General features: G+C 31.2%; 2 protein-coding genes across 2 annotated transcripts in view; one reads left to right on the top strand and one right to left on the bottom strand.

Annotated features, from left to right (window-relative positions):
- Positions 1-240: 240 nt before the first annotated feature.
- LOC132734872 (ATP-binding cassette sub-family C member 5-like) lies at positions 241-3,634 on the top strand. Its single transcript, XM_060721733.1, has 3 exons — positions 241-369; positions 740-904; positions 1,730-3,634. The coding sequence occupies exons 1-3, from the start codon at positions 259-261 to the stop codon at positions 1,826-1,828; spliced, it is 375 nt and encodes a 124-aa protein (XP_060577716.1). The 5' UTR covers positions 241-258; the 3' UTR covers positions 1,829-3,634.
- Positions 3,635-18,978: 15,344 nt separating this feature from the next.
- Positions 18,979-27,629, bottom strand: part of LOC132734860 (ATP-binding cassette sub-family C member 5-like) — a 36,776-nt gene continuing 28,125 nt past the window's right edge. The window contains exons 29-34 of the mRNA XM_060721725.1: positions 25,428-25,617; positions 24,285-24,444; positions 22,725-22,803; positions 22,157-22,270; positions 21,193-21,357; positions 18,979-19,698 (exon numbers count right to left, since the gene is read on the bottom strand). Coding sequence (XP_060577708.1) covers positions 19,600-19,698; positions 21,193-21,357; positions 22,157-22,270; positions 22,725-22,803; positions 24,285-24,444; positions 25,428-25,617 — 807 coding nt within the window. The 3' untranslated portion in view covers positions 18,979-19,599. The remainder of the gene's footprint in view (positions 19,699-21,192; positions 21,358-22,156; positions 22,271-22,724; positions 22,804-24,284; positions 24,445-25,427; positions 25,618-27,629) is intronic.

Raw genomic sequence — 27,629 nt, 5'->3', positions numbered from 1 at the left:
CCTTGGGTCTAAACTGGCCCTGCCCCAGGTGTGTCATTGTTTTTAACTATATGTGTAAAGAAAAAAACTTGACCATGCAGCTAGACCTTAGATGTTAAGCATGAAATATCTTCTAATGGGTGTCTACCAAGTTTTTTTTCAAATAAAAGCCCTTGGGTTTAAACTGGCCCTGCTCCGGGGGCTTATATACAGGTGAGCGACTTCAGGGCCATCATGGCCCTCTTGTTGGAATTGGTTATGTTGTATGTTTTTCAGATAATGTCTTTAGAGTTAAAGTTAGATCACATGGTAGTTGAGAATGGAGAGAATTTTTCTGTTGGAGAAAGACAGCTGCTCTGTATGGCCAGAGCTCTTCTCAGGAATAGTAAGGTAAGATTATTTTCATGTCCTCTAACTTAGAATTTCTCTGAAATTGTGAGTTGAGACTTTTTCCTATACACATGAATATAAAGGAACATTTCTCTTTAGCTGTGAACTTATATCATTTTACATTTCTAAGATATTATCCTTTGACTGTAATTAATTCATTATTTTAATCTTTACCTCTCCTGATTTTGTAAAATGTAAGTTTTAGTTTAAATGTAGTTTTGTCAAATTCCTGAGTGTGATAAGAGAGTGTTCAAACACATAACTATCATTTTCAGTGTTTAGCCAACATAGACCAACTACTTTATTAGCTACTTTTCAGAGAGAGTTAAAGCTCTGGTTGCCATGACAACTGATTTTATTATAATTTCAGATTTTAATGCTGGATGAAGCCACTGCAGCTATAGATACAGAAACTGATTCTCTTGTACAACAAACAATTAAAGAAGCTTTTGCTGAATGTACCATGTTAATTATAGCACATAGACTTAATACAGTACTAGGTTGTGATAGAATTCTTGTAATGGAAGAAGGAAAGGTATGTAAATATTAATTACAGTCTAACCTGTGAATAAAGGTTATTCAAAGAAAGGACCATACATGGCTTTTATCGACAATTGGTCTTTATTTAAGTATGTTTTAAAGAGTTAAAATTTCTTCCTGACAATTGATCTTGACAGTCATTTGTCTCTCAGTGCTGATTCAGAAATCGTGTGGGATAAGTAGTTGGTCACTTGCATAGATATTGGTTCTTGCTGGTTAGTTATATAGGGAAACCCGCCATGTGGATTAACTGATGAGAAATAACCAAAAATGAGTTAAAATCTGCATGAAAGACTATAAAGGAATAAAGTTCGTCTTTTATGTATTGATTTAAATTTGTTATATAGATTTGGAGTATACATGTAGACTATCATACTTTCTTGCACATATGACAGGACTATCTAAAGTTACTACGATGCTAGAAAAATTTGTCTAACACCCTATGTATAAGATAAATTTCATGCTTTAGATGATGTAATTCCCATTCGCCTTTTACAAATAAACTGCATTCATAGAATGACATCATTTTGCCCTTTTGACTGGAGATGTAAATTCATAAGCTACTATAAGAAAACAGTTCTAAATGAAAGTATGTTTTATCAAAGAAAAAGAATCAAACACTGGCTGTTGTGACTGCCCTGAGTATCTAGCTCTCAGGTAACTGTTTAGTGGAAACTTAACAGAGCCTTGTTACGCCCATAAAAAGTTACCCTTGAGCTTAATATTTAGGTATATACTGGCAGTAGGTGTTAGATCCTTTTAAGTTTATATCTAGATATATAAAAAAAAAAATGACACAAAAGTTACACTTATATTTCAGGTCGTTGAGTACGGAAGGCCAAAAGATTTGATGGCAAGTCATAGTTCAAAGTTCAAGGCCATGTTAGATGCTGTAGAGAAACAACAGGAAGATTTGTAGTACTAATTGATGGACAAAAGTATACATATATCTGCTGGGCAGTGATGAATCCAGTTGGTTTTAGGGCAAAAACAAACTTGATTGGATTCTAAAATTTAATGGAAAACTTGATTGGATTCAAAAGTTTAATGGGAAAACTTGATTTGGATTCAAAAGTTTAACAGAAAACTTGATTGGATTCAATAGTTTAATGGAAAACTTGATTGGATTCAAAGGTTTAATGGAAAACTTGATTGAATTCTAAAGTTTAATAGAAAACTTGATTGGATTCAAAAGTTTGATGAGAAAACTTGATTTGGATTCAAAAGTTTAATGGAAAATTTGATTGGCTTCAAAAGTTTAATGGAAAAACTTGATTGGATTCATAGGAGCAATGGAATTTGATAGTGATCTGAATTGAACATAACTGGATTTGATTTTCTATGAAGAGTGCAAATTGGTTGGATCTACTGTGGTACATGACTGTAATAGATTTCTGGTAATGACAGAGCCTTATTTGGTCTTGGTCTCGATTGGATACAGAACTCAAATTTGTTATCATTCTTATTTAAAGACCTTGATTGGATTTGAATTGAGTACAGCTAGATAGAAGATGAAGATTGGTTTATTGTAGAATAGTTATGATTGTTAGATTTAATAATGTTTGATTGGATTCCAGGTAAGGTACATACAAAATAGAAATCCCTGTATTTTAGATTATTGGAGGAAATTATTGAGGATCTAATTTCCTCAATAGATGTTTAGTTTGTAGGAATAATGAAAAGGAAGTTTTGCATATTGGAAAGGATGGGAGAAACTAGTAAGATGTGGGAAGGTACAAGATATTTTGTTTGTTTTTAAATCATGTGAATAAAATAATAAGTTTTAATAGAGATAGTTTCATAACTAGAAAAAATTTACAAAATGTGTTTTTGTGACTGGCAGAAATTGTTTCAATATTGGAATTTTACATGATATAGCATATATAGATTAGTAAAGTTAAATTGACTCCAGACATTTTTATTTATATTTAAATTTTTTTTATCTTGCAATTTTTGAATGTTAGTTTATTTAATTCTCTAAGTCTATCTGTAGTTTATTTTACATTTCAAAGTTTAAGATGGTAGCTTTCACTTCCTGGTACGGTCCATGAACAGGCTCAATCAAACCGAGTCTGCAACATCTTCAATTTTGCTGTTTTGGACCTTCTTTAAGGATTTAATTTCCCATTTTTTTTAACCATGACAAGCAAGTATATGAACACTATTTTAATACTGGTTTTTTATTTCTCGAAAATCTTCATTTCCTAGAATTTCCTTAGGTATATTCTTATATATAAAGATGTTATAATTTGTTGACAAATTTCTTTTACAACAAAATCACTTTCCTTTATCATGACTTAAGGGAGATAATTGTTTGAGTGTGACTTTTCACACAAATTTTCACACTGTGTCACATAATTGTTAGTTCTTATGATGGAAAATATTAGAAGTTGTCCTGGCCTTATGTTACAAGATTTGACAGATCAAAATAAGGATCAATTTTAGGATCAAGATCAATATTTGGAACAACTTTTAAACATATGTGTTGTGTAAGTTAAAACTGAAACTTTTTTCTGAATTGTCTTAAACATGCTCTTGCAAGTCCTTCTTTATTCAGTAAATATTGAATATGAAATCTTTGAAAAATTAACAATGGGGAATATTTGAGTTTTGAATTTTGATCCTTTATGTCTTGATCCTGATCCTGAAAGATCTGTAAATCAAAGTGAAGTGGGCCTAGAGTTGAAGAAGTTTTCTGACAGAAACTTCTTCCTAATATGTGTTATTGATACAGTCGACTCTCGTTATCTCGAAGTCACCGGGACAGTCCAAAAATATCGAGATATCGAAATGTCGAGATAAACATATTAGGGTTTAATAAGGCAGAAACTGATTTTTACAAAAGACATGTGCTATACCTTATGTCAAATAATATATAATGATATTCCCATGTCTTGTTTTCATAGGCCTAGTCAATATTTAACAAAGTAACATGTGCTATGTTTACCAGCGGAAGTACGGGTGTCTGTGATAATAACACATAGTGAGGTTTACTCAGTAATACACCAATATAGTGAAAACATTGTTTTCAGGGTGGTTGATCCGGATATCCTCCCGGGTTATTTATCGGTTCTTTCTCGGGATTGTTCGACCGCTGATTGATTTGGTGGTGATGTTGTGAAACAATATTACAACAATAGCGTTTCTATACTTTCACTATTTCATTTACATTTAAAGTCATAATGAATTGCTACAGTGTTCGAATATTTATAAAGAACCTAAAATTCACTCATTTTGGACATAAGTCAATCAACACGCTAAATAGATTAACTTTTAAAAGACAGCTAAACTTGTTACAAACATAATCATCATTATGACACGCGCTATTGAGCAATTATCGTCTAGTTTGTGTTTTTCACACGTCTGAAGGGAACAGATGAAAGAAAACTATTAGTCGAGATAAACAAAGGATAATAGTGTGAAAATAACTGTTGGGGCTGAAATTTTACATCGAGATACTGAAAATATCGAAATAAAAATATCGAGATAAACAAATATTTCCAATATAGATAAAGAAGGAAGAAAATCGGGACTTTCAAAATTTCATCGAGATAACGAAATATCGAGAAAAGCGATGTCGAGATAACGATAGTTGACTGTATGTTGATTTTTAATAAGTTTATGCTTACAAGTTATTGTTAGAAGTTTTAATATTTGTTGAAACTGATAATCAAAAAAAAAAATTCTTTCCAATACAATGCATATGGCATTGGATAGAGGCAATGAAGTGTGTTCTTCAGAATGAAGGGACACAATTTTTGATGGAATAGTACTGCCAGTTTATTGAACTTGAAAAATTCAGTAAATTTGGACTATCCTACTTACATGTTTCTAGTTTTAGTTCAACTATTTAAAGAAACCATTGCGTTCAAAACTTAATTTTACATCTTCTTTTGTTATATTTCAAACTGTGCCTGCATTTTACCAATGCCTTATAAATGAATACTTGTACAAATGAAGATTTGTTATAATACATTGTTACTGGCTATATTTGGCAAATATTGTGTATCTAAACCATTACGATCATTATATTAAAGGTAAATACATTTATTCTATACTTATAAAATTTAATGAAATATTGAGAAATATTGATGAAATAAAATGTTTTTTTTTTTATTTTTTCATTTTTTGTATTTTCATTGTAAAAAATTTATTTTTCATTGCAGTGAAGCATATTTTCAGTATTTTCACAGGTGTCTTGACGGATAATTTTCTTCTAAATTCATCCTTTACTCATAATTAAAAGGGAGTTCTTTCAAATCATAGGTTAAATAAGAGAAAAGTACATAATAAACAGAAAGTTTTACTATTAATATGGGATTTATTTTCATGCCTAGATATCATGTATTGAAAATAAGATAAATAGATTACTTATATTAGGGCAAGAACTGTCAGCAGTCTATGATTAAATTTATACTAAATAAGACCATCTTTAAAGAGACCATTTACTGTATTTATTTACCTATATAAGACAGACCACCTATAAGGCGGGGATTAGATTTTACCGTCAAAGTTGCTGGTAACTTAGACCACCTATAAGGCGGGGATTAGATTTTACCGTCAAAGTTGCTGGTAACTTAGACCACCTATAAGACGGGGATTAGATTTTACCGTCAAAGTTGCTGGTAACTTAGACCACCTATAAGACGGGGATTAGATTTTACCGTCAAAGTTGCTGGTAACTTAGACCACCTATAAGGCGGGGATTAGATTTTACCGTCAAAGTTGCTGGTAACTTAGGTCACCTATAAGACGGGGATCAGATTTTACCGTCAAAGTTGCTGGTAACTTAGACCACCTATAAGGCGGGGATTAGATTTTACCGTCAAAGTTGCTGGTAACTTAGACCACCTATAAGGCGGGGATTAGATTTTACCGTCAAAGTTGCTGGTAACTTAGGCCACCTATAAGACGGGGATTAGATTTTACCGTCAAAGTTGCTGGTAACTTAGACCACCTATAAGGCGGAGATTAGATTTTACCGTCAAAGTTGCTGGTTTTCATACTAGCTAATGAATTCTCTGACATAAAGGGATCAAGTTGAGAATCAGAACCAGAGGCTTTGCATGTCCAGTCTCCGATAACATTTGTACTAAATTAGACCATATTAAAATAGAACATTTATTATATTCATTCAGCTATAAGACTGGCCACCTATAAGTCCGGTTCTTTCCCTTAAAAATGGCAGCATTTTTTTACTCTAATAATTTTTCCAAGATCAGGTGTATAAGTGTATGAACATTGTCTTCTCATTAAGTTGAAAATTTTGTAAAAAGTTATTTTTCACCCTCCGATGTCCCTTTCTTGAATGAAAATTTGCTTACAGTTTTCTGTTGTAATTTTATTTCTTTTATTGATAAGTATTGTCTAAAAATGGATGCCTTCCATTCATTTATTTCAAATATGTAATAAGTATCAACCTTTCAGTTTTCAGTAGCCCTGTCCAATGGTAAATTTTATGTGTTTTGTTATGTGATTATTCCAAATAGTGTTATTGAATAAGGAAAAAGAACTTGGCTTATAAGAGAGTAAATACAGAATATAAGTGTTGCAATTATAATATTTCATCATTATAGTATTATTAACATCCATTATATCGGCTAAACCAATGGCATATTGATAGCTTTACAATTTATATTATTTTGGTGCCAAATTCTTCTCTCTCCTTTTTTTTGCCACATAATAATTGTCATTGACTTGTATGGGAGTAAAGAGCAATTACCCCTTACCTTTCTGAATTTTGTTAAATTTTCTTATTGAGCTATAATTTTTAATATATTCACTGTTATAAAGTCTGTCAGGAAATTTCAATAACAAAAATATTTTAACATTGAAGGAATAATAAGTTTATTTAATTTGAGCTTTAATGTATGGTAAAAATTAAAATATGGCACTTGAGCATTGATGCAGTAACAAAAAATACTTTATTAAGCATTCTTCTAAAATGTTTGTTTTGTTTCTATTTTATTTTTCTTAAAGAAGAAAGATTGGTGGTAAAATTTGTCTAGACAATGATTTTATCAAAGCTTAGGTGTTTTTTTTACCAGATTGTTAAATTTTGTTGTTATATTATACCTTTTAATGACTTGATGTTGTATATTTTTTTGGGGAAAAAGTTATTTTAATATTTTTCATATTGAAAAAAAAAAAATTATATTGTTAAGATTCATTAAGAATGTGACGAGAAACCATGACTTGCATTTTTTTGCATAATCAAATTAAAATTTTTAATCTTTTTCTTCCCTTCAAAACTTGTTGTTCAGGCAAGTGACTTGTCTGTTTTACTGATTCAAGACATTTATAGTACTTTAGTTCTCCATAATCTTTGATCTGTTTATTTTAGTCCTGGATGTTTGAGTTTTTATTGTGTTTTTTTTCTTGTGTTTTATGTTGTTTATTTTTGTGATACAAGGTGTAATTGAAATAAGAAAATAGCTATTGTTCGTGACTTTCTAGAAACACAAATGGGGTAGATCTGTTACAGTTGTTTTCATTTACCAGTGTTCGAGGTTAAAAAAAAACTTTACTTGGCTCAAATTTGGATCTCGGATATTTTATTGCCTGAAGACCAGCATATAATGTACATTCACCAATAGAATTGAAACAAATCTCAGAAAGAACTTTGTAACGTCAAGGCCAGCTCTCAATTTTTAACCCATGTCCATCTATCAATCTGGACAAATCCATTCACATCATTCTTTTAGGGAAAATCCCGAGGTTAGTACTGACGGAATAGCGAAAAGTGCAGACCATGTTCAGATAGCAGACATATCAGCTGATTTTGGTCTGCACTGGTTACATGGGTAGATATGATTGCTGCCAGCCGGCTTATGATTAGAGTTTATAAATTTGAGCCGCATCACGACAAAACCAACATAATGCGTTTGCAACCAGCATGGATCCAGACCAGCCTGCGCATCTGCGCTGTCTGATCAGGATCCATGCTGTTCGCTTACAAACTCTATAACAAGTAGAGAAACTGATAGCGAACAGCATGTATCCTGATCAGACTGCGCGGATGCGCAGGCTGGTCTGGATCCATGCTGGTCGCAAAGCTATTATGTTGGTTTTGTCGTGACACGGCTCAATTATGTTTTATATGTATTATATCTTATTGCTTATGTTTAATTATGAAAATACTTGTTCAGGTTTTAATTATAAATCTGTTTGTTTTTGTTTGTTTTTATTTGTTAAAATTAGTTGTAATTTTTAATGTGATTTGTTTGTTATACATTATTTATACTCTTTATTTATTTATACGTTATTGTACATGTAATATTTGCATATTTTTTTCTTAACCAAGGTGCTCTTATATAAAGAGGGTAAAACTTGCTTGATGAATATTATGATATCAAGTATGATACTGGTAGTTTTGACAATTAAAGTAGTCTTACTGTAATGCTTTCCCACCAAAAAATTTCTATCATCGGTCAACATTGTAATAAATTGTTCATTTTCTGGAACGTTATTTTTCACGATTTTATGTATTCGCTAATTTTGAACTAGTTTTAACTGAAATTTAATACATAGTGATAAAGGATGAGTGATTGGAAATAATCTAATGCCCAAGATTTTGAAAAAATAATGTTCCGGAAATAACCGATTTGCTACAATATTGGCAGATGATAGATTTTTTTGGTGAGAAAGCATTACAGTAAGACTACCTTAAATATATATGTATATTTAGCAAGTATAATATTTTAGTTGCCAGAAGTTTATTTGACAATAGAAATTTTTTAAGAATTACGTGAATTTACTATTACAAATGCAGGGGCCTATGTCTTACTTTATATATAAAAAATATTTCAAACTTTTACTTCTTTGGAAGAAAATAAACTAAGTCAGATAATTTAAACCAATATTTTATCAAAACTCTTGACCAAAAAACCAATAAACTGACTAAATCATTTCATATTCTAATAATAGGTATGTCTTTCTTGTTGACAAAAACATGGTACAGTGAGTTTGGGAACGGTTATAACCACCAGGTAGGTAAAAAAATTACCTGGTGGCAATAGAATGGCAAATAAAATACAGAAAAAGAGGGCAATATTTTTAGTATTCTATGAACAAACAGTTTTGATGTTATTTTTTTTATTATTTGTTTGAATTTGTATGGTCACATGCAAAAAAAAATATAGGGCAGTTTTTGAAAATGTTACTTCTTCCGTTTTTACCAATTTTACCACATTGTGATAGAAATACTTCCATAGACAGTTAAACATTTTGTCTGTAAATGTATTTGTTTACTTAGGTCCAAAATAAATAAAAAATCACATTAGGGCATATAATTTTAATTATTTTGTTTCAATTGACATCACTTCAATATGTAATTATTCATGATAGTACATGTATATTATCAACCAACACATTTTCTGATCTTATTCTAGTTATGTTATATGAATTTCAGTAAATTATACAATATGAATTCTGTATGCATTTATTACAGCTTGGTTCATTAGATAAAGTCTAAATTTAGTCTAAGATTTACCTGAATAAGAAACCCTGTCCACATTTTGGTAGATAAAAGTTTGCTTTTGTGATAGTTAAGAGAAATACTCAAATAAGATAAAAATTATGACACTTTTTTGTATACATTTGTCATGGCTTTAGATTTACTTTGTTAGTATTTATGACACATATTTATGACACATTGCCCTGTAGAGGATTTATATGATGATGAATATTATATACCCGGTTTTTGATTTTGGTGATAAATTGTGATGCTAGATTTTAAGGGATGGGATACTGTATGTAGCCAGTTGATAAAAAGTGATTTCTGTAAGTAAGTTTGGCATCAAACAGTGAATTTGGTAATAAAAAGTGATTTATGTAAGTAAATTTAGTAATAAACAGTGAATTTGGTAATAAACACTGATTTTGATAATAAAAAGTGATTTCTGTAAGTAAATTTAGTAAGAAACAGTGAATTTGGTAATAAACAGTGATTTAAATAGTGATTTCTGTAAGTAAATTTAGTAATAAACAGTGAATTTGGTAATAAAAAGTGATTTCTATTAGTAAATTTGGTAATAAACAGTGAATTTGGTAATAAACTGATTTCCATAAGTAAATTTGGTAATAAATAATGATTTTAATTATGATTTAAGTAATGCACAGTGATTTAGATAAACAAACCAGTGAAGAGCATATATCCTGCTTAAACATTGAATTCCATGTGGTAAATAATACTATGGTGGAACAATTTCTCTTTAAATTATATTACCATTCCATAAATAACCGGTAATATATTTATTATTATTATATTGTTAATATTATTTTATTAGGTCACAAAACCTAAAATACGTATTATACTGTAATTTTAAGGAGCTCCACTGAGGTCATAAAACCTGAAATAGCTCATAGTGGAATTCTTAATCTGATTTAAGTAAAAAAGCGTTGCATCACTTTCCAATTTGGAGTAATTTTGCTGAATAAAAATGAATATTCTGGAAAAATAGGGGTAGGAGAATGACTTACAAAATTTACACACCAGTAAATTTGGATCAGTCCTACATCAAGTGGTAAATAAATTTTTAAAAAAATATTTTCAGTTCAGACATGTCAAGAAAACGTCAGTGGAGTATCTTTAACCTATGTTATATATCCAATATATTTTTTTTTTTAATCCAAAATATCCTCTTTTCTTTCATTTCCTCCACGCCATTGGCTTTTTGTTTTGGAAGATATAGTAAGGAATGTAGTTAATTTGGTCCAGTGTTTTTGTATTTATTTAGTATATTGTAGTATACTGAAAGAGAATCTGTACACAATTTATATCATAGAGCTTTGATCTTTTTAATCTGTTAGTATATTTTAATACATTATGTTTACATGTATATAGGATATACATTTTTCATTCATTATTATATTTAAATATTTCTTTTATTGGCAGTATTTTATAATAAAAAGAAAAAAGTTTACATGTGCGTTATGTTTTTCAGTATTGCATAATTATAATCTCTGTATATACATGTAGGTAGATAAAGTTATGTGCTTTTAAAGCTAGAAATACTTAAAAGCACACAATTTGCTTTTGTGGAATGAGAGATGTTAGGTTTATACAAAATTTATTTTAGTTTGATTGTGAAGGAAGCTACAAGCTTATAGACATACTTTCAAATTTGTTCCTGGAACCAACCAGTACTGAGCAATGAGTGTAAAGTTTCTTGCTCAAGGAAACAACGACTTGCTCCTGGCAGGTTTTGAACCCATGTGGCTAGCAGTCTTTAGATTACTCCTCGACCATGGGAAAGTTATAAGATAACAGTCTGAAGACAATCATATTATTCTAAATTAGGGTTTGTAACCCTTATCAATTTCGATATATTTTGTTCATGGTAAACCTGTTGTTTAAAACTGATGTAAATAATCATGGAGCTTTTTATATTAAAGCATGTATATCTAAAGAATAACACAATATCAGAAATCTTCGACCAATCGGGAACAATTTTTTCTTCCAAGAGACTTGAAAATTAATGCGCCTGTCATTTGACAATCTACGCAGTTGTTTCCCCATAATTTTTAGGCGTTAGTGTACATATAAAGGGAAGTAACCTCTTCAATGGGTTTGGACTACTTTTTGTTTTTGCAAATAAGCACATCAGGGTCTGAAATTTTGCTACCATTTGTTTGGTCTACCGACCAAAAAATAAAAATCAAATAAAATACCATGGTAACAGTTAAATTGATGCTCTGTCTTATTCCAGTATAATGCTGACTATTAGCACATGTTAAACTTTGATATAATACCAAGGTCTTCTTATTTTATAATTCAAACATTTGATTTCAAAAAAGACTTTGTCAAGGTCACCATGACCTTGAACTTTGTAAGGTCAAAGTTATTGGTCAGACAAGCTTTTTGCTGTCTATGCTAATTAAGTTGATCTTGACATTTGACCAGCTGACCCCAAAATCAATAAAGATCATCTTCTAGTCGAGACCAAATTCTCCATAAAACCTTAAGACTAAGACAAAGAGAATTCACCAGTTATTGGTATGACAAAAACTTTTGGGATTAAGGCCAAGGTTACCTTTGACCAACTGACCCAAGAATCAAAAGGGGTCACCTACAAGTCACGACCAACATTTTCAGTGTTCTTCATCTTTACCGGACACACAAGGTTGGTTTTCACACTTGGGGGACCAATGGGTACTGTGAGAAACAACATACCACCACTTCTTTGAGGGGGAATTGATGAAAAGGGGCCAACACTTTAAATTAGCCAGTGTAAAAGCTTCAGGGTGAGTTTTTAACCCCAATTAATTTGTGTAGCTTTGAATTTGTAACTTTCTATTGAAAATGAAAGGGATATCCATATTAATATAACAATATAAGATCAGTATTAATATAACAATATAAGCATCTTATAATAAAATAGAACTTGATCAGACCCCTGGCTGCTCTGGCTTTGCAGTGGAGGCAGGTAAGTCATTATTACTGCTGGAATTGTGTTCTGGATTTATCCTGCTTTAAATTTGGAACATTCCATTCAAAGTTATAAAAGTTTTGCTACCAACAGTATAGGCTGACTGTTTACTATTGACAAAGGTTCCATACTCTAGAGTCAATAATTCACTGAACTTTTCTGAATCTTCTGAACTGAATCAGACTGTGCCGTCAGCATTTGTGAATCTAAAAGTTAGCAAATTTAAAGTTCCAGACATTTTGCGTGAGGAAATATTAAAGCGAATCCTGCAAGGGTAGAATTTAATAACATGTTGGTTGGTATTTACGCTAGAGGAAATTTTAGTGATTTTCATGGATTCACAACAGTTGTCAATATTTCCATATCACTAACATAACCACTTGTACAATATGTAAATTTGTATAAAAGGAGTTGTTTAAATTATATCTTTTCTGTATGTATCCACAAGACATGAGGAAATGAAAGTGCAGAAAATATTACTATATATGGTTTGTTACAGTTTTTATTACGATAAAAATATATGCTGTGAAAATTCAAAATTTGCAATGGAAATTATAATGAAATATGAAAATATACAATTTCTAAATTTATCAAAATTAACACAGTTATTATATAACAAAATATTATAGTTTAAAAACGAGTTTGATCTAATGTATATACATATACACAAAATTTAATAATGGCATCATCTGAAATTTACATAATACCATATTGTTTCCATTTCATGCCCCTGGTGGCTTGCATTTTTTCAAAAGGTGGGGGCTAATTAAAACTACAGTGTATATAAAAATGTGCTTTAAACATCTTTATTAAAGATACCATTCAATTTTAAAAATCCTGTTTGTTTTTTTTACTAAATATGGTGGGGGGCACTAATTAGGGTGGAGGGTGAAATGGAATAAATATGGTAATACAAAAAAAAATGCTAGTTTACCTTTTAGTGGCTTTAACCCTTAGTTTTCCATCAGTGACTGAATCTACCCGTGCAACCAGTGCAGACCAAGATCAGCATTCACACCTTGTGTCATACAATCATGGTCCGCACTGTTTGATATTCAGTCAGGAAATGTTTCATAATTGTCCCTAAAAATAATGAATGGTTTTGTCCAAACTGAAAGATGGACAGGTCCATTTAACATATATAGAAGGGCCAAGGTTTATAATAATACTGATAACAATGATGACATTTATAAATCACTAACCTAAAACTATTACTGAAACCAAATAGATGGTTATTCTATGAAATTTAGAAAGAAAGGAAATACCTGGGTTATCAGTTACCCAGAAAATACTGAAACCTTTAGTCAAGTAATGAGCATATGTAATTTGAGCAAGCCTAAGGCACTTGCTTTTCTTTAAATAAAAACACATAAAACATATTGAAATATAGCCTGATTTGAGTCAAAATTTATGCAACACTTTGCAATTTTTGTTCATTTTTCACATTTAGAATCAATATTCTTGAAAAGGGTTGTGAGCAAATGATCTGAAATTTTTGCATGTAGGTTATTGGTCTTGTTCAACATAAATTGGTATTTCATTATTGGAAAATTATATCCAGTCTTGTCATGTCAAAAAAAAACTCAATGTGGAGTTCCTATAAGCTAAAATCATCAGTTGAATTATCACAGTTCAAACAGAATTTTGCTATTTTTCAAACAGACGTCACTTATAAAACCAACAAGACACCAACTGTTACATGATAACATGAACAAACTGTATTTGCAACAGAATAACATGTAACCAATTTGCAACAAAACAACATGAACTTATTTGAATACAAAACTTTGGTTTATTTGCAACAAAATAACATACCTTCTATATGCAAAAAAAATAACAATGACACTTTTCGAAAACATTAAGAACATGGGGTTCATTGGCAAGAAAATGACACTGACTTTATTTGAAAGAAAATAGCATAGGGCCCTATTGCAACATAACGACATGGGGGCTATTTGCAAAACAATTAAAGCTGACCATATTTGCATATTATAAATAAAATTGTCTATTTGCAGTGATGTAATAAAAGCAACATTTGAATCATAATTGCATGGGCTTTAATGGCAACTTGACATGAACAAATTGTATTTGCAATAAAACAACATGGTCCATATTTTCAAAGAAATAACTCTTACCTTATTTGTAATAAAAAAACCTTGTGACCTTATTGTAACGTATACGACATTGAAATAACTAGCCGTATTTCCAACATAACAAAAATGGACTGTAATTACATAAAAGACTTTATTTGTAAAATAATAACAAAATTAACTTGCAACAACATAAAAGTAATCTTTCAATGTATGTCTTTATATAAAAGGCATTATGTCTTTATATTTAATATGATATAGGCTTCAAAACTAAAAAAAAGAAAAAGAAAATATAATATTCATGTAGGTTCATTAATGAATTTATTGTACTCATTGAATAAAATAATATTATGCTCAATTAGATTTTATTCAATAAATTCAGTATTGAACCTACACTCACTCAATACCCTCTTTGTAATAGTTATATTCTATGCCACAACTCTTTCAGGAACCTGCCATAAGTGATAAGACTATCTAAACAACACAATTTTACTGTGTTGATATAAATTTTATAAAAAAATATTTCATTTAAATAAAAGTTTTATACCCGCTTGAAAGGAATGTTTGCTAACAATTCAATTAGAAAAAATATATACATTATGTATAACAAAAGTAAAACTTCTTCAACAAAACATTTTACTATATAATACATCAATTTGTTTATATTTTTTTCACCAAATGTATATTTTCGCAAATACTTGTACAATTTACAAAAAAAATGCATAAAACATATATCCATGCAACCAAGGAATGGTAGATCAATATGAACAAAACTTTACCCTCAAAATACTGGAACATTCAAATTAGTTTGTACAAATCTTGTTATTATAATTATGTGACAATTATGATAACAATTTTTAGGATACATTAGTATAAAACTTTTCAATATAAACTTTCTGACTATCTATGTAAATGATTTTTCTATTTAACTGGCAACTTAAATCAGAATTTACCCATGTGACCAATGCAGACCAAGATCAATAGACCCATTAGTGTCATCTGAAAATTTTTCCTATAAATGATGAATGATATAAAACAGAAAAAAACCCTCTCCCCCCCCCCCCCCCCCCCCCCCCCCCCCCCCCCCAAGATAATTCAGTAAAGAAGCAACTATTAAGATTTTTATTGGTATATTCTTTTGTCATTCTTTATGCTCCACAAAATAATGGATATCAAAATTTATAATATAAAAATGTTAATTGCACAAGAGTTAGTCATGTTAGCTAATATGTGTATAAATTGTAGAATTTCTCATTTTAATGATCCTTGAATGGTAACCCAGGCTACCTATCATCATAAAAAAACACATAAATCATATCCATGTCAAGTATATAGAATGTGTACTGTAGATTACTAACAATTTTTTAATTTGAGACAGTTTCCATCTTCTGGTGTAAAAATAAATATTTCTGGTGTGAAAATATAAATATCTCCAAACATTTTTTAAAATATGAATAGTGATAAAGTATCATATGATATCTATATTTTTCACATGCTCATCGATAAAATACTAAAATTCTAGGTAGAGTGAGATATCATTTATATTAGTCACTGAATAATACATGTTTAAAGTTTTCCATGTATTTTTATTTGACATAGGATATAATCACATGAAAATGTGTTATTGTCAATTTTTTTTTCTCAGATAACCGAACAAGTCTGACTGAGTTGCAGAAATACATATGAATATTTCTTAATTTTCACATCTTCCTTGAAAAAATATCAGATATTTCACACTTTTCAGTGAAAAAATTGAAAACGGTAAAAATAAGCTTGAAATGGAACACAATAAAAACTGATGTCAGTTATATCAAATTGAATATCAAAAATAAAGCACTATCAGAGGAAAACAATGATACAAATCGTACAATAAATATATAAAAACAACTTTTAAAGCACTGCATTATTAACTTATCTTTTTATTTTCATGATATTTAGCACTCATAAAAAAAATATACTAAAAACATGAAAATTTTAACTATACTAAAAACATCTGGATAAAGAAAATACTACACATGATACAGTAAAGTCAAGAGTAGGACACTGCTCAAATATTCACAGTGCTTGGTAGTTATAATCAAGAGTTTGGATAATGAAGAATTATTTAATTTAAAAAGGGCTATAATTCTGCTAGAATCCATGTTAGTGTTATAAGCCTTGGACAGTGACCTTGTATTAAGCTCTAAAATAAGTGTGGATTTTGAACCCTTTGATTGTTTTGGAATTACCAACTTGAATGCAAAAACGTAAAGTGTGAAGCCAATGCCAGGGTGAGTACAACTGCTCTCCCTATTCTAATCAAGCTATCAATAAGTAAGTGTTTCAAATTATTCAGAATGAACCATTTAAATTCTAAACCTGTAGCCTGCTAGCTTCGCCCGACCCAGTCATGTGACCAGTGCAGGCAGTAATCAGCCAGCATATCCAGGCATGGGATAGTTTTTCATCATGGCATATTTTATGATATAGCAAATTTCCATCCATCAGCTATTAGTTTTAAACAACTGTAAAAAAAAAGGTTTTGGTGTCAAAACATCGTCTCAAAAGTAGACCTGGAAAAACATTAATGTTAAATAGTAGGAATGCAATAATTCGACATAATATATGTTATATGTGTTCGCAATGAAGCAAAATGTGATAAAAAATTTGTTGCTAGGATAAAATGGGTGGAATGACTAGAAAAATAAATATATTTTGAATGATTTACATTAAGTTAAAGTTTACAAGCTTTGTAACACTTCTGTGTACTTTAACTAAATTGTCTGTAAATAAAGTTTCTAGATCAGGGTCATGAGTTTGCACTGTGGCCGAGACACATTGTTTTCCTAAACACTGATGGCCATAAGCCACATGAACTTCCTCATGTAACCAGAGTCGTCAAACCATTCTGTAAAATCTATCTTAGATGACCAGACATTTATTAATGCTGATTGCTCATTCATCAAAACACATTTTTTACATTAAATTCCGTAAACTTATCAATTTAACAGTTTTTAAATTCAAAGCTGTGCAAGTCCATTACATAACATTTAGCTGGCTCAAGATTTAAGACAATGTAATTTGTCTTACTCCATTTTGTTCACCTCCACCATTGTTAATGTGGAGAAGTAGACAGTGACTTGTGGAGAACAAGTTTTTCTCAATATATCTAGCATGTGTATGACTAAAATACTATTTAAAAACAATCACTTCAGAAAAATTTAAAATGAATAAAATCTACCTTAAGCTTCTTCAAATCTAGTACAAATTAAATGTGTTTAACTTATCACAAAAAATAAATGCATGTGTATAAAGCATTTTTCTATTGGTCAGTTCTAACAATATTTTCTATTGGATAATTTTTACAAAAAATGCTATTGGTCAATTCTTAAAGAATGTATGAAGTCAGTCACAACCTATCAAATGCTTCAGTTGGGTGAGTATCTCAGTTACACTGCGATTACATAACAGCGCATCCTCGAGCTTCAATGGTGTTAAACATATAAATATATATATATATACGAGGGTTGTTCAAAAAGTAATAGGATTAAGTGTCTTGCATATTCATATTTCATTCAATTAAGAATATTGTCATATGTACAGCAATCGTAAAGTGTTCTCTACAATTTAAGCATAAGTTTATTAAATTATTTTGCAAAACGCGTGTTTTCTGCAGTATTGAATAACCATGGTAACACGCACCCGGCGCAGCACATCAAAATAGTTATTGAAGCGAAGGTGTACTTCAAATTTATTTATTATTTATTCTCTGTTTGTTTATATATTTCATCAACACGTTTAATTATAATTATGTGACAGTATGTGCAAATTTGACGAAATTCGGATATAAAATGGCTTAATTATTTAGTTTCAAACAACAGTGGTCATAACGTTAAATGGAAAAATATGGCATGTGTTAAAAAACTGTTAATTCGTGCTATCGTTAAAAATTGTCAACAGATTGGCTATTCTCATTCAGATACATACAAAATGATTAAATTAACGACGGACAAGCATCCTGCCATAAGAACACTTGTTTTCAGCTGGCACAAGCAATTCAAAAACGGCGAATACAAGGTCACTAACAAGAAAGAGCGAGGATGAAAGCGGAAAATTGACGGGACGTTAGTAACGTCAATTGCAAAAGCGCTACAAAATGATCGGCAGTACACGAGTCGCGAACTGTCCGGCATTTCTTATGTCTGCTTCGGGTCTATATATTTAGTTCTGACCGAAGGATTGACTATAAGAGCCTTGTCATAGTTACATGATTTAGACACCTAGAGCACTAGCGACAATACTTTCAGAAAGGATGATGCTTGTTACATTTTGTATTTATTTAACGATGTCAAGAACGTCATTTATTGTATGTTAGCGTGCGCCGGATTTCTGACCCCTTGTCATTTGAAAATTTCACAGAATTGTTACTTGTAATCATTTTGTTTTTATTTTTTCACTGTAGATAGAGAACATGTTCCGATAATTGTTTCTTGTAAAATTGTGTACATAAAATAAAAAATGTGAGCAGTAGAGCTGCAGTCCTATTACTTTTTGAACAACCCTCGTATATATAAAGTAGTTTCCTCACTCATGTGAACATCATCAATTCATATAGACTAGAACATAATTCACACAAAATGTCTATTTCCAACAATCACCATCCCCTACTGTAATTTACACAGAATACATCAAGTCATGTTCATTTAGCATCATGTTACATTTGTATAACTCCAGATATTGTTTCATTGTTATATCATGTTATAACACTCACTATTATGAATGTCATACTTAGGTCATGTTATAACTTTCAATGTTATGAATACTTATGTTCTTATTTCTGATGTAATGAAAGTTATAACTTCCGATGTTATGAAAACTATAAATATCATGTTATAACTTCCAATGTTATGAATATTTATATCATGTTATAACTTCCAATGTTATGAATATTTATATAATGTTATAAATTTCAATGTGATGAACACAAATATGATGTAATCCCATGCTGTTATACACGTTTCTATCATGTTATAACATTGTTGTGAACCTGTATCATGTTTTCTGCAATTATCTATCTATTATGTATGTTATAACTTCTCACACCTTTGTGTTAATTACTCTATCATGTTACAAAAACATGTATATCATGTCATTAATAACATCATCATGTTGTGTAATATATATAAATCATGTTATAACATCTCATGTTGTTTCTCCACAGCTTCTAACATGGCTTTAAACTTTGACTTATTACTGGCCATCAAATCTTTAGGTCTACCATATTCAACAACCTGAAATCAAACAAAAAATGTAAATAAAAAAAGCACTTTACACCTTCTCACTAAACTTATTAAGACATTCATTTAATGATTTACAATATCAAGGAAAAAGGATTTTATATAACATAAAACAAAGGCCATTTTATCAAACCCACATGCCACCCTGCAAAAGCAAGTATGAAGTCAGATAATAAGTAATAGAAAGAGCACCGAAACACGAGGCTATCTGATTTGTACGAGGGGGCGTAGCCCCCGAGTATTAATCAGATTGCCGAGTATTTTGGTGTTCTTTCTCTTTTGTATCATAGTCAAACATAAAAGCACGTTCCCTGTTGTCACAATATAAAACCTCGGCAAAAATGAACCAATAAAAGAACATCTGAATATGACATTTCTGTCGCTTTCCCTTTCTCTGCCGTCACAGTATGTAAACCCCAGCAAAAATGAGCCAATCAATGGGCATGCTCTGGAGTGCGGGTAACTAATACCCGCACTCCAGTTAACGCACTGTGCATGTATATGTATACGATTTAACCCTGACACATTTTCAACAGAAAGGTCTCCAAACTATGATACAAATACAGATATAGAGAAATGCATGAGCATTACATTTTTTATTTCTTTTATGTCAGGAAGGTATGATGGAAAAAGACGTTGAAAACAAGAAATCAAAATTTCTCTAGTAAAAAGTAAATATGCAAAATGGAACTTGCGTTTTGAACTGAAATTTTCAGTAGAATCTCGAACAGTCAGAATTGATTGAATTGATTTCTGATCACAAGCAAACATTTAAGGACTGGCAACTGAAGGATTAAAGCATTACCTGGTTTACAGTGTTAACCTTTCACCTTCAGTGCCAATGGTTTCTCCAGTTATCTAGCTGACATCATAATAAATTTCTAGGCATAAACAGCCTTTACTTTTTACCTATTTAACTTAAGAACTATAGAAGATTTCAGCTAGAGATAGTAATTAAACTATGAAGTTTGTAATTTGCCAACAGGAATCTTCTATAGTTACTTTATCAATTTATAAATTGACCTTGACCTTTGACTTATTTTTATTCATAAAGTTTATGATCCTGCAAAGTGTGCTTTAGTATCAATTTTGAGTGCATTGTTGTAGAATAATGCAGGGTTCAAGTTCAAATAAGCAGGAATATAATCACGAAGGCCGATATAGGCTGGAGAGATAAATTACCAAGCATTTGAACTATAAACTGTGCATTATTATACTACATGTATAATGCAAGAAAAATTGATATTACCGCTATTATACTATAATGCAAGAAAAATTGATATCTATTTCCATTCTAATATGTAAAAAAGAGAATTGCTTAAATTATTTTGAACTACATTGAGCGTAGAAGTGATTTTTCTGACGCCATTTGGTTTATTGATGTCATATATGACGTCATATGATGTGTTTTCTTTAGGGGTTTTTTATGCACTTAATTGCATTATCTGTTTGATAGGGGAATAATTTAGAATTAAAATATATACACACCTTTCCTTCTTCCATTACAAGAATTCTATCACAACCTAGTACTGTATTAAGTCTATGTGCTATAATTAACATGGTACATTCAGCAAAAGCTTCTTTAATTGTTTGTTGTACAAGAGAATCAGTTTCTGTATCTATAGCTGCAGTGGCTTCATCTAGCATTAAAATCTGAAATTATAATAAAAACAGTTGTCATGGCAACCAGTACTTAAATCTTAAGAAGCGACAGTTATAAAGGAGGGCCTATGATGTAAAACAGCAAAGAAAATGCAAGCTAGTGTACCTTTGTCTCTGACTAGACTAAATTTGTTACATCTTTAAATCTCTGATTTTTAACAAAATTTTACCTTTTTGCAAAATCAGTAGTAAAAAGGATTACCAATAGTAGAATACCTCTATCAAAGGATATCTTAGATATACAGAACAACATCTACACAACAACCCCTTTTGGGAGGCAAATGTTTTGGTTGTATAAGTGAGCTGTTGCTCTAGAAAGATAAAGTTTATTGTTAAATAAGTCTTACTTGGTAACAACTGATAATGGTAGTCATAAGTATGTTATGGCTCAACAGAGGGCCACTCTGCATAGGTTGCACTGTACAAAATAATGTCAATATTTTAAAGAATTGCTGATTGAATTCATGAAAATGATTTCACCTTACTATTTCTGAGAAGAGCTCTGGCCATACAATACAATAATCTCACCTTACTATTCCTGAGAAGAGCTACAATAATCTCACCTTACTATTCCTGAGAAGAGCTCTGGCCATACAATACAATAATCTCACCTTACTATTCCTGAGAAGAGCTCTGGCCATACAATACAATAATCTTACCTTACTATTCCTGAGAAGAGCTACAATAATCTCACCTTACTATTCCTGAGAAGAGCTCTGGCCATACAATACAATACCCTTACCTTACTATTCCTGAAAAGAGCTCTCACCATACAATACAATAATCTCACCTTACTATTCCTGAGAAGAGCTCTGGCCATACAGAGCAGCTGTCTTTCTCCAACAGAAAAATTCTCACCATTCTCAACTACCATGTGATCTAACTTTAACTCTAATGACATTATCTGTAAAACAGATAACAAAACGTAAGACTCATATCCATAAAACAATGAAATTATTCTTCTTATGATTACATAGCAAAGAATGGCTTAAAATGAAGTTGTCTGTGGATAAATGGCTGGAGTGAAAGATGGCGAATCACTTACTTGCAGAAAATTGCTTAGGACTTCGGATTTGGAAGGTGTCCAGCTAAATTACAGAAGTTTTACCCAGGTGCATTCTCCAGCATGAAATTATGCACTGAAGGACATCAAAGGTCACTACATGACCTTTACAAAGTAAATCTGAGTGAATTAAATCTAACATTACAAGGCTATTTTATTAAAGCATAGGTTTGGGGAATGTTTATATTTGTTTATAATTATGCTTGGTCCAAAGCTTTAGACATAAGTTTGTGTGAACAAGGTAAAATTAACCTAGTTGACACACAACAGAAAAACAAACATTAACAATACTTACAGTGTCTTTAACATGACATTTTTCTAAAGCTTCCCAAATATCTGCATCTTTGTATTTGGAAAATGGATCCAAGTTGTACCTGAAATTAAAGGATATCTCAGTGTTGAAAGAGAACAAATAAAGTTTCTTATAAAACAAGAATCTGTGTTTGATAAACACAAATGCCCCCGCGCTCACTGTTGTCAATAATTTAACTTTAGTGAAGTAGCTAATTTGCATGGAAGACCTTGACCAAACTGACCCCTAACTCCATCCAAAGGAAGAATATCATGCAACTTATTTTCCTACCAAATATGAAATAAATCTGTCAATATATAAAGGCTGTATGGGCAAAAGTGTAAAAATCTATTTTTAGCACTGTTGATCTTGACCCAACTGACCCCTAACTCCATCCAAAGGAAGAATACCATGTAATTTATCTTCCTACCAATCATAATACAAATCTGTCAATAAATAAAGGCTGTATGAGCAAAGGTGTAAAAATCTATTTTAGCACTGGTGACCTTGACCCAACTGACCCCTACCTCCATCCAAATGAGAATACCTTAATTTTAAGTTCCTACAAAATATACAAGACATCTATCGATAGAATAAGGTTAATACAACTGTAAAAGTGTAAAAAAAAATCATTTTTGACATTGGTGACCTTAACCCAAATGACCCCTTACTAAAGGAAAAGGAAGAGGACCTCCCTTGGTATGACTATTATAAACATGAAAGACATTAACTTAAAAATAAAGGCTGTATGAGCAGAAATGTTTAGTGACCTTGACCTTGACACGCCTAACGCCACAAAAAATTAGAGGACCGTTAAAGGTATCACTAAATAAATTAAGTAATTAGTTGAAATTTTTTGATAAATCCAACTTGCCAGTTTAGGTTAACCATTATTCCTTTTCTAAGTGCTGAAAAGGGCCATAACTTGGTGCAAATGGAAGCCATAGTTATGTTACTTGCCCAGATCATATACTTTGTATGGATTAGTAAGTGTGTAAATTATGAAGCCATTGGTACAGGTAGAACTTAAGAAAAATCCAACTTGCTGTTCTAGGTTGACCTCGTAAGGACAAACGTTTGGGTTTAGGGGCTATATAACAGCAAAGAGAACAAAAGAGAACAATAGGTTCATTCCGTGATCAAAGGGTTTAAATATCAAAAGTTGGTACGGACAGACGGACAGATAGACGGACTGACGGTTCAATTACTACATGCCCGATTATCATGACATTTATATAATTTTATATTTACCGCTCCTTTCAATATATGACTTTTTTCTCTAAAAAAGAAAGTTTGCTGTATTATAAATTCTTTATAAATATATATAAACTGTGGTTGGCAATATAACCATCACCTAGCAGCTCGGGTTATATTTTAAAACAGCCATTAATATAGGGTCATATAACCTGTCAAAAATTTTTATAACTAATAATACATATGTAGATATTATTTTAATATTAACATCCAATCAGAAATAACTTCAGTTTAAAGTACACCTAGCCGTCATGAAAAAACTCATTCTTTTTTACAGTCTAATTTAACACTACATGTCAACACACTTACCTAACTGTGCCCACAAAGAGTACAGGATCTTGTGGTATAATGGCCAACCTTGACCTCAAATCTTCTAGACCTATTGTTGTTATATCTATATTATCTATATAAATAGTCCCTGATGTTGGTTCAACCAATCGAAATAAAGCTACACCTAAAGATGATTTCCCTGTAAAAATATAACATACATGTACTGACTGCCCTGTCTAGAACCCTTTATCTTCTGAAATTTTGGAACTTTTTTAGGGTGGGGGTTTACCAGTAATATCTATATAGCATAAATTATATGGAAAAAAGGCCTGCAATATCACTTTAACAAATCAGGGCCACATCAACCAGTATAGGTAATATGGCAACTTCCCAGCTTTACTGGTGGAGGAAGACCTCATATGCCCTTTCGTGCATTATTTCAGGCAAGAACAGGCAACTGAGTAGAACCATTGGCATTCCATAGCTAGCTAGATGGCTTCCTTACATGAAAGAATCCAAATCCAAAGTCCCTGTTAGGATTAGAAACCACAGCCGCTAAGGGATAGTAGCTTAAAGTCAACAGCCTAAACCACTCTGCCACAGACATCCCTACATGTACTTCAAATAGTAGTCAAAACTATAAAATGTATTTGATGTGTACATGTATTTTGATAAATTAGTTTAAAAAATATTTTGCTTAATTATGTCAATCATACACATACAAACAAATCCCAATACAATTTAGAAACGGGACTAAGAGTAGACAATGACTTTTGTAAATCTCTCTCCTTATGATACCCGTGCCACTTTTGATAAAAATGGTATTGCACGGCCGTGTTTATATTTTGACGTAATGTCATTCAAGTTATACAAACATTCAGTTAAGACGCACTATATGATAATATTACGCTATAAGAGCGTCACTGAAAAAATGATTTTTACTGTAAACAGTTCTGAGTTTGGATATGTGATAAATAGAATATTAAATTCGTGTAAGTTCATTACTAAATTTATTGAACTCTTTGAATCAAATAATTATATGCTTGCCAGAGGCTAGCATATTATCATTTTATTCAATTTGTTCAATAAACTTATTCAATATCCTCTATATATTGAACCAAATAACTACAGAATATACAATCAATGAAGCTAAGAGGTAAACGAAATATCAAATCTACCCACCTGATCCGGATCTTCCAACAATACCTATCTTCTCTTTGGCTTTAATTGTAAAACCGACAGACTTCAGAGCTAAGGGGAGGTTATCCCTATATCTCATTTTGTATTTATCAAATTTTATCTCCCCTGCATTTGGCCAATCGGCTGGTGGTCTGTGATCTTTAATAATAGCTGGTCCCTCAGATTCTACATCCTGTGCATATAAAATATCAATACAAAATAATGTTACAAAATAACAATATAAAATAATCATAACAAATAACAATACAAGATAACAAAGATAACAATACACAATAACAAAACATAATAACAAATTATATTATAGTTAAACTTCGTTTACTCGAACTTCGATCGCTTGAATACCTCCCTTCACGCGAACTCATTGACCAGTCACCTTAGTGCAATAACTGAATAGCTGCTTTTAAATTTAGAAGCACTTATTATGTTATTGCACTAAGGTGACGATATATTGTTCTACGCACCGATTGCTCAAACTCTAGAAACTAATCTCTGGTCCCTTCCACAGAAATATAGTGAAAATCACACCTTTTCAGTCGAACACAAAGAGACAACAAAAGTTGTGGGTCGACATGTTCTAAATAAGTGACAGCCAGCGACACATGTATTTAACACCTCATGATTGTGATAAAGGCAATTAAGGTTAATTGATACAAAATGAGGTGTTGTAACCACTTTCTTTGTTATGATAATATTGTTTATTTGCCGTCTTTAGTAATGCTTAAAAGAAAATAACTCGTGAAATGTGCAAAAGACATTAAACAAGCAATTATCATAGTATTGCAAGCAATCCATAAGTCCCCTACCGGTTAGAACCCCATCAACATTCTGAAGGGCCATTGGCCATTCACTAATGTTTCAGTTTTTCTCTATTTTAAGTAAATTTGTTGGAAAAGTTCTTTAAAAGTGATCACAAGAAACAGTTTTTATGAACAGACAGACAGACGGACTGAGGACACTCTAAAGTTAATATTTGAAACACCCCTGTTACCAAAATATAACATTTTAAAAGCAAAATTCTTAAAGAGGATATAACTTTTGAATTAAAGATGCAATTTCATAAAAATTTTCAGCTCTTTTTGACTAATCACAAATATTGTTATATTTGCCATGTTTTAAGCCTATTTGTTGCCAAGGCAACTGATATTTTATCAAAATAGGAAGAACAGATAAGACATGCATAATCTCAAGACTGCTATCTACCCATATGTCAAGTTTCATAAAAAATATTTCCAGTACTTTTGAGTTATCACTGGATTCAGTTTATGTGTAAAATTTGCCAAAATTTTCAGTCTATGTGTTGCCATAGCAACCAGAATTTTCAACATAAGAAGAAAAGAAAAAAGACGTGCATAATCTCAAGACTGCCATCTACCCATATGTCAAGTTTCACAAAAATATTTCCAGTACTTTTTCCGTTATCACTGGATCCAGTTTATGTGTAAAATTTGCCATATTTTCAGCATATTTGTTGCCATAGCAACCAGAATTTTCAACATAGGAAGAAAAGAAAAAGACGTGCATAATCTCCATACTGCCATCTATCCATATACCAAGTTTCATAAAAATATTTTCAGTACTTTTCAAGTTATCGCGGGATCCAGTTTTGTGGACGGACGGACTGACAGACTGACAGACGGACGGACAGACGGACGGAGGGTAAACCTAAAGTCCCCTCCGGTAAACCGGTAGGGGACTAATAAATGATGTTTACTTGAGCGGCTTTAATTACAGCCGTGGTTCATGAAACAGTGTTATCTTTATAGAATTATACTTGTATGTGTGTTTAGTTTAGAAAATGAAAAGAAATAAATGCTACTGTTAAATGGGTTTTTTTAATATTTATTAATTCAATGTTTGAAATAAAATTTATCCCATAATAAACATATAAATATATTTTGAACATTGTTCAACAAGTTTGGAAAATGATTGCCCAATCATACTCAACCAATAACAATATGCATGAATATAGATTAACACAGTGTACCGTTAATACTCATTTGTAAACACTGGGATAATAATTTTTTAATATTTACAAGAAATGACGTATTCGACGAACTGATTTACTAACAAACAATTATGTTGATGTATTTATCATTAGACTGATGTAAGCTGGCGTATGTCTTATGTGAAAATAGTTCAACCTTGATTGGCTCAAACTACCGATCTCTTTAACTTATTTACACA

Source organism: Ruditapes philippinarum, unplaced genomic scaffold, assembly GCF_026571515.1.
Source record: "Ruditapes philippinarum isolate M1 unplaced genomic scaffold, ASM2657151v2 ctg2514_1_1_1_1, whole genome shotgun sequence".
Classification (NCBI taxonomy): Eukaryota; Metazoa; Mollusca; class Bivalvia; order Venerida; family Veneridae; genus Ruditapes; species Ruditapes philippinarum.
The sequence above is the reverse complement of the archived record's forward strand: the minus strand, read 5'-3'. Positions and strand labels throughout refer to the sequence as shown.

What these genes read in the sequence shown, in the direction of transcription:
- LOC132734872 (XM_060721733.1), top strand. Translation starts at nt 259, where the DNA reads ATGTCTTTAGAGTTAAAGTTAGATCACATGGTAGTTGAGAATGGAGAG. An exon ending in CTCTTCTCAGGAATAGTAAG is followed by an intron (nt 370 to 739) that starts GTAAGATTATTT and finishes TTATAATTTCAG; the next exon opens with ATTTTAATGCTGGATGAAGC. An exon ending in TTGTAATGGAAGAAGGAAAG is followed by an intron (nt 905 to 1,729) that starts GTATGTAAATAT and finishes CTTATATTTCAG; the next exon opens with GTCGTTGAGTACGGAAGGCC.